This window comes from Zingiber officinale, chromosome 4A, assembly GCF_018446385.1.
Source record: "Zingiber officinale cultivar Zhangliang chromosome 4A, Zo_v1.1, whole genome shotgun sequence".
Classification (NCBI taxonomy): domain Eukaryota; kingdom Viridiplantae; phylum Streptophyta; class Magnoliopsida; order Zingiberales; family Zingiberaceae; genus Zingiber; species Zingiber officinale.
Window position 1 is genome coordinate 155832068 of NC_055992.1, and position 8465 is coordinate 155840532.

The following is an 8465-nucleotide window of genomic DNA, read 5'->3' on the forward strand; positions in this document are numbered from 1 at the left end:
GACGGCAGTAGGAAATAGTCGTTGGCTTCTTGTATGGTTCAAAATATTCCATTAGTTTGCTGCCCATGAAGATATAATTAAACAAAAATAATTGAGAAAGCTGTAATGAATACGATGCTTACGAGCTAAAGAATCAAGTTAACAATACCGAAATCACTATTCTTTTGTGAGAGATATTACTGCTTGCTTTTTGCACACCATCAACACAGCCATTGCAATATAATGATAAGAAGGCAGTGCGAGAGATGAGATGTGAACAGATTTTGTGATCAGTATACGCAATTTTGGGCTTCTAGAGTGAGCACATCATCTGAAGAACTCCACACGACCTCCAATGTCTGTGCACAAGAGCTTCGCCGTGACAGCCAGTTTCTTGCTTTCACTAACCACCAGACTCGTCAGCTGATGCTTTGGCGTAGGCTCGTAAAGTCTGGCATCTACTTCTCTTCCCATAAGCAATGCTTGTCTCGCCGGCATCACGTTGCCCCACCAGAACTCGTAAAGGATTTTATGCATCAGCTTAAAATATGCACGATCCCGATATACACGAAATAGACTGCTGCCGTTGGGTGTCCAACAATAGAGATCGACCCATTCGCGATCCATGACCTCCATCTGGCCCTGCACTTGAGGCATGTAGTAGTGTGGCATGATTTTCCATGGCAATGCAGACTTGGGCATGCCTTTATTGTAGGGGCATTTCACCTCCAAAATCCCACCATCTGGGGACAAACCAAGAAGTCCATCAGGAGATGCTCCAAGCCAATCAAGTGTAGCCTCGGTATGAACTGCAAAGCCTAAGGAGCTAACATCTCTTCCGGTAATACTCTTGTACTGCTTTATAGCAGTAGGCTCATTAAACACACCCCACTCCATTGCAGCCTTAGCAGATGCCTCCATCGTGTCGACTTCTTCTGCAAAAACCTTCTGATACCACAGTTCCGACCGACGTTTGCCCTTCCAGAACCCCAAAGCCGTGCTGAAGGCACTTGTAGTTAGCTTCTCTCTCCGGAGAGTGAACCATTCCTCTGATCGTTGGGGTGCATCATAAGTGAACTGGGCTGAGACTCCCAAGCCCAAGGAGATTTTATGGGTCACTGGTGAAGATTGCCGAGATAAAAGCAATGAGGATGCAGTGCAAGTTGTTGGAATGTATCCTTCATAATTTCTTTTGGATGGAAGAAATTTAGCATGTGCATAGCATGGGCTAGTCATTGAAGAAATGACCTGTCTATGGAAGCGGGCGATTGGGTTTGGCTGGAGGGTGATAAGAGAAACATGCACTGCAGATGAAGCAGAAAGAACCATATGATGAAGCATTTAAATAAGTCCAAAAGATACTTTGTAGGAAATGTTAAAGTTCATTAAGAAGGAACATGCAATTGAGTGCAAGTTTGCAAAGGAATAACTTCACAATCTCTTTCCTCTGCCAAATTCTAAAATCAGATTACATAGTACAAATCAGGTGCAACGCCTTCCACAAATTCAATAAAACTGGTATTAATAAGAATAAATTCCTTGAAAGCAATGCTAAATTTCTCTTGCAAGGTAGCATTAGGTCTGATGAAGCGTGAAGCAACTGCCTAAACGGACAGGTGCAGCAGTAGATGCCAAACTTTCAGGCAACTCAGGTATTAGCAAATTTGAATTAATTTACTTTAACTTGTGGCTGAGATCTTTGAAATTGAATTGTGGTTCTATTTGTATACATAACAGCCACCAACATCTAAAAATAGAGACATTTTCTTGGGAAAATAAGAGTCCTAGAAAAGCCTCAGATCTATAAAATAAAAGCTCCTACTTATTTTTGTAATTTTACTCAACTTATTTCTATACTCTTTTTCAATGGATTTTGATAATGCATCTTTCACTTATGGTGTATTTGGCTCAGAGAAATTACTGTGCTATTCCCTGTGAATTCCTAAGAAATAACTATTTCTATGTTTAGTAGTAAAAATGACCATGTAATACCTATTTCAAGAATATCTATTTCAAATTCTTCCTTGCTACATCAGAAATCTCTTCCTTATCTATTTCATAGTTCTTTTAACACATTCGATTGCTTTGATCTGACCAATTGGATTGGTTGTTCGAGCAAGATGGACCAAGCAGTCTGAGTGGTTTAGATGGGCTGTACAGACAATCCAAACAGGTCGAGCAGTCCAGACGAGTTGGGTAGTTGGACAGGCCACAAGGTCCAATCGATCCAATTGGATTGGTTGGTCTAGTTGATCTGATCAAGGCCAGTTGGGATCTAGTAGGTTGAGTAGGGTGACTGAAATAGATTAAGTAATATATGCCAATTTTTTATTATATGAAGATATTTGTTTATTTAAAAAACTTATTTCTTGCACAATAAGAATCAAATATAGGAATACTTATTCCTTATATATTTTTTGTTTTATATTCCCTAAGAATAACTATGTTATTCTTATTTTTCTATTCTGCGATCCAAATGCACTATTAGAAGCATTGTTTTGCTTGCTTAGCTTATGGACATCTAACTATTGGCTTAGTTCACTAATCCAGCCTACAAGATTGCTGAATGCTTGAATCACTCTTTTATAAAGAAACTAAAGAATCCCCGCCACTAAACATTATTTGAATTTGTGTTCTGTACCTTCTTTTGATTTTAATCTTATGGTCAAATGTCACACCTCATCTAGGGTCGATCCACCAAAAAATAAACTTCACTAGGTATGTGCGATCTAAAATAATATCAAAGCAGCAGCTGAACTAAACCACATACCTTGTCGAGGAAACGCAACCATCCACGAATATCTACCTCTCCCACTGAGAATACTCAACCTGAAATACGAGGAAACACAAGAAAAGTAAGCACAAATGTGCAACCTGAATGACGGAAGATGACAAAATAGTGGATTAAAAATATAAAATTTGATGCAATAAATAAATTATTAACATGCATATATGATAATGACATTTCTGGAACAACTTAAAATTATAAATCAACATATTGTAGAACTATATAACTCCGTCCATGACGAATTACCCTGTCATGACCGGTCCCAAGCTCGGATAAAGGAAGAGGATGACATTAGGTTGTTAGCTAGTGTTAAACTACGGCAAATGTTCTAATATTAAGAACCTATCTGCAAATACATGGGTCAAGTGCACCATGATAGAATCGCGGAGGGCTTCTTCCAGATCTACATAAGGTTATCTTCATCAAGGATCGTCGTTCACCGGAGTCAGCGCACGTCTTCGCATATTTCAGACAGGATTAAATTTGGCGCCGTCTGTGGGAACTATTCACCTGGATCTGAAGCTACAAAGATGGAGGAAGCTGCCAAACCCAACACTATTACTATATCGCAGGATGATCTAGAGTTGTTCATCAACGCTAGAGTACAAAAGATATTGCAACAACAACAACAAGAAGTCAATACTGGTGGCACGTTACCTGTAGTGTCACCTCCGGCGATGTCTGTAACTTCTCATCACAGAGAGAGGGAGATCAAAGGGAGAGATCTGGCTCATTTGTTCTCTACTCCTCTCTCTTCCACTCAACACCCTAAAGCATACTTCCGGACACCTCTTAAGTAAGGGGGACGAAGAGCAATTCTTCAAGAGTCTTTTGGAGAAACCCCTATGAAAGAAAAACGAAAAAAGGGAAGGTTGTAGTTAGTGATAGTTCTCCTGAAAGGATTATCACTCCATTTTCTCAACGAGTGTTAGATGATCCGTTGCCAAAACATTATCAGAATTTAAATGTTGGAGAATACTCAGGAACAACTGATCCCGAGGATCATCTTCTTAAATTTGAGCATACGACACTCCTCCAACAATTTACCGATGAAGTTAAATGTCGGATGTTCCTTACTACTTTTGGAGGAGCGGCTCAGAGATGGTTTAAGCGACTGCTGAAGAATTTTATTCGTCGCTTTAAGGATTTCCGCAAGGTATTCTTACATCATTTTTCTAGTAATCGGAGGTACCATAAAACTCCCTGGAGTTTTTTTTCTATCAAGCAAGGCCCTAAAGAATCTATCAGAGCTTATATTAAGAGATTCAACCAAGTGGCTATTGATGTTCCATCGGCCACCACGGAGATCTTGGTAAGCGCTTTCTCTCAGGGGCTTAATGACAATGATTTTTTCAAGGATTTTGTTAGGGATCCTCTTACCAATTTTGATATATTAATCGAGCGGGCTTCAGAGTTCATTAATGTGGAAGAAGCCCAGGCTGCCCAAAAGAAAGATGTAAACACTTCTGCATCGGTTCCGGTAGCAGTACGTCCGGTGGGACTTGTTCATCCCCCTAAAGGGCCTCGGGTAGATTTACATCATCGTCATCCCGAGCCTCGGCCTCAAGCAGTACAACATGTAGATTCTCCCGCACATTTCCCGCAAAGGTGGTGCACCTATCATCTGAACAGCACCCACAACACAGAAAACTGTTTTGCTCTAAAGAATCAGCAGGCGGGTAGCACCCGCTATCGTCGGTGTTCTCTAATTCCAAATCGCCGACGATATCCATGACAGAATAGTCCTCTCAAAATTGAGTATCAACAAGCGGACAACAAGCAGGAATATTACCTCTCCCCACTGTACAAGCACAAACGTCGGATCAAGTACAACTAGAACAATCATTAGCCCGGCAAGAAGAAAATCATAACAACGCTACCCGAGGCAGCATAAACATGATAGCTGGAGGACTCACTGATGGTGATTCCAATTGGACGAGAAAATCGCACACTCGGCGATTAGTAATCCATGCTGTTGGATGTAGTGCCGAGAATGCGGCAAGGCTAGAAATCAGTTTTGGGCCCAACGATCTGGTATGGGTAGAAGTACCCATGATGATGCGCTAATAATTAAAGTTGTCATAGCCAATTACAATATTACTCGTACTTTTATTGACACCGGTAGTTCCGTTAATATTATCTTTAAAAAAGCTTTTGATCAGCTGCAGATCGACCCGAGTGAGCTTCAGCCTATGGTTACTCCGTTATATGAGTTCATAGGTAATGAGGTATAATCATTGGGTCAAATAAAATTGGTCATATCTTTAGTAGAGGAGCCCCTTATGTGGACACGGCGATCGATTTTTCTGGTGGTGGACACCCCGTCGGCATACAATGTTATTTTGGGTCGACCGACCTTGAATGAATTCAGGGCGGTCGTTTCTACTTTCTGCCAGAAAATAAAATTCTCTGTGGATGATCAAGTAGAGGAAATCAAGGGAGACCAAATAGTAGCACGTAAGTACTATGTAGAGGTGGTAAGGGCGAAAGCTAATGCCGCTCGAAAAGCTCAGAGGATGGATATCAACGTCATTCAAGAAAAGCCGCCCAGTCTTGTATATGAGAAGGAAGAGGTGCAGATACAAGTCGGCCGACCGGAAGCTACTACTCACATTGCGTCCGATTTGGCTCCTGATCTCAAGGAAGACTTGGTTAAATGTCTAATGAGAAATAGTGATGTGTTTGCCTAGACACCTAAGGAGGTGAAAGGGGTTGTCCCAACGGTTATAGAGCACGCTCTTCACATATATCCAGATGCCCGGCTTGTCAAACAAAAGAAAAGGGACTTTGGAGCAGATCAGAACAAAATTATCAAGGAAGAAGTGGATAAACTACTGGAGGCTGCATATATTCGATAAGTACAATTTCCAAGCTGGTTGGCTAATGTGGTCTTGGTTTCTAAGCCCGGTAATAAGTGGCGAGTATGTATTGATTTCAGGGACCTCAACAAGGCTTGTCCAAAGGATTATTACCCTTTGCCTCGTATAGATCAAGTGGTGGATTCTACAGCTGGATGTGAATTCATCAGTATCTTGGACGCCTACCAAGGGTATCACCAAATTCCGCTCGCTAAGGCCGATCAGGAAAAGGTTAGCTTTATAACTGTTGAGGGTACTTATTGTTACAATGTTATGCCTTTTGATTTAAAGAATGTAGGAGCTACTTATCAGCGACTTATGAACAAAGTCTTACAGAAGCAGATTGGAAAGAACATGAAAGTTTATGTGGATGATATTCTTATTAAATCTATACGGACTTTGAGTTTATGCGTTGATATTGAAGAAACTTGTAGGACTTTGAGGAGATATGGGCTCAAGCTCAATCCCAACAAGTGTTTATTTGAGGCCAAGAGTGGGAAGTTCCTCGGATACATAGTGACCGAGCGGGGAATAGAAGTCAACCCCAGCAAGGTAAAAGCATTACAAGACATGGCTCCCCCAAAGAACCTAAAGGAGGCCCAAAGATTGACAGGGAGGGTTACCGATGTGTAGTGGAAAGCGACTATCACTCGCTCACATTAAATTAATTCATTTTTATACTCAACCGAACCCCCTTAACCTACACTAAGTAGTAAAGTAGAAGACTGGGTCGTCTCTCTAGGAAACTAATGATAGGATGTTTGTTTTTAGACGGATCAAAAAAAGGGGGTTTTGTTTTAGGGTTTTGTTCTCTAAACCTAATGCAATAAAAGAAAATCTAACTAACCAACAAAAATGAACTCATAGTACAGTGTCACTCTACGCTATAAGGATCCCTTCTACAAAAGACACATGCGTAAAGAAATTAACCAACTATCCTAACTAACCATTGAAGATTTCCCTACATCGCATTGTCACACTACGATACAAGAATATCTATCAATGGGCATAACATGAAAACATAACAAATAGAAGGGCAAGACATAAACTAAATTATGTAAGTGAACTAAACAAACCTAAACATCAATTAACAAAACCTAATTATGCATAAAAGTTAAACTTGTACCACATTGTCACCCTATGACACAAGATCAACATTCATACATAAATGAAACTAACCAAGTGCAATAACAAACAAACTATCATGCATAACAAAGCTAATCAAAGTGCAATAACAGCAATCAAACATGAACAAGAAAATAACACAATCAACAAACAAGTAAATCAACTAAGCTAACCAAACCCTCTTCTGCGATCATACACCAATTGACTACCTTCGCCGTCACACGGAGACCCGGCTCCGGAACCCCCAAATCCGGTGGACAGCAGCTAAGATACCAGCAGTGCTCGCTCAACGACGACGATGAACGAATCTTTCAACGAAGAACCCCTTCGTTGGAAGTTGACTGGAAATGAAGGTGGCTGATCTTTCTCAGTCGATCGTGCTCGGCCCTTGCAAACCACTCTAGCCTAGCCCAATCGGATGAATCCGGGAACGAGAACAGCCACTGGAAAACTCGCAGCAGGGTCGGATGAGATGCAGAAGCTTCTTCGGAGATGCCCTACTCCAGCAGGAACTCTTCGAAGCTTGCTGATGGATGGGAAGGAACTGGAACGACACTTCCGGAGTAGAGGATGTACGGAACCTCACTGTCGCCGCCAATTCTTCCCCTGCCGCCGAAGAGTTGAGCTTGAACAGGGAACGTCGCCGCTGTCACTTTCAGCCGGCAGCACTCGTCGCCGCTGGAGAAATCGCGGAAGAGAGATTGGGGGCGTCTGGCGTCTGGCGTCTGGCGTCTGGCGTCTGAAGAGAGAACAGTGCGAGGATAAATGAAATGCCCGAGCCCCTTTTTCGGGACCGAAATTTCTCCTTTAAAGCACCCACTGAACCGGACCGGATTAAACCGGTTTTGATCTGCTGACCTAGACTGAAATTAAAATTAGGGAGTAAAGTTCTTTTAAGCTTTTGACATTTGGGATTGGAGGAGACTTTTGATATTGGGTTTCTAAATGAGGTTTTGGGTTTTGATTCTTCTTCTTTCAATTGAATTGGTCCAAATTAAATTGATTTGGATTGAACCAGCTTAGATTGAACTGGCACTTTTTTCTCGATTTATTATCGTTTACTTCAATTCTTACAAAACAAAACATTGCTCAAATAATCATCATAATATCCATCAAATATATAGGAATTAAAATGAAGACTACAAAATATTCAAAGATCATGAAACACACTAAAAACATGCTTTTGAATACAAGAGAGGATACAAACACCAAGATATAACACTAAATAATAGGTCCAAATGCTAGTTATCAATTACTGTCGCGCTTCATCTCTCGATTGGTCGATCGGAGTCTCCCCTTCTTCAAGGTACTCCAACAAGCAACTAAGTTCTAATGGGATGAGGAGTGTAGTAAGGCGTTTGAGGAGTTAAAAGAATATTTGTCTACTCTCCCTGTATTAGCTAAACCAGTAGTAGGAGAAACTTTTTGGGTATACTTATCAGTCAACAATCATGTTGTTGCTTTTGTATTGGTGAGACCGGAAGAAAAAGAACAGTTACCTGTGTATTTTTTGAGCCATTTATTAAAAGGAGCAGCATGCCGATATACGAAACTCGAGAAGTTGGCCTATGGATTAGTTCTAGCAGGTTAGAGACTATGCCCTTATTTTTTGTCACACTCAATTATAATATTGATTAACAGCACCCTCAGTCGGGTACTTATTAACCCAGAAGCGTCTAGAAGATTGATTAAGTGGACGACCGAACTTAGTGAAT

General features: G+C 41.0%; 1 protein-coding gene across 3 annotated transcripts; it reads right to left on the reverse strand.

Moving 5' to 3' along the window:
• Positions 1 to 7528, reverse strand: LOC121971799. Of its 3 annotated transcripts, XR_006109249.1 has the most exons (4): positions 6960 to 7528; positions 2750 to 2808; positions 149 to 1283; positions 1 to 59 (listed from the first exon to the last, which is right to left on the reverse strand). XR_006109249.1 is itself a non-coding variant. In XM_042523236.1 (3 exons), the coding sequence occupies exons 2-3, from the start codon at positions 2769 to 2771 to the stop codon at positions 307 to 309; spliced, it is 999 nt and encodes a 332-aa protein (XP_042379170.1). In that variant the 5' UTR covers positions 2772 to 2808; positions 6960 to 7528; the 3' UTR covers positions 75 to 306. The 3 variants fall into 3 exon arrangements, 2 of the variants coding, with proteins under 2 accessions (XP_042379170.1, XP_042379171.1); XM_042523236.1 differs by lacking the exon at positions 1 to 59 and having other exon boundaries at positions 75 to 1283; XM_042523237.1 differs by lacking the exon at positions 1 to 59 and having other exon boundaries at positions 75 to 1283; positions 6924 to 7528.
• Positions 7529 to 8465: the final 937 nt, after the last annotated feature.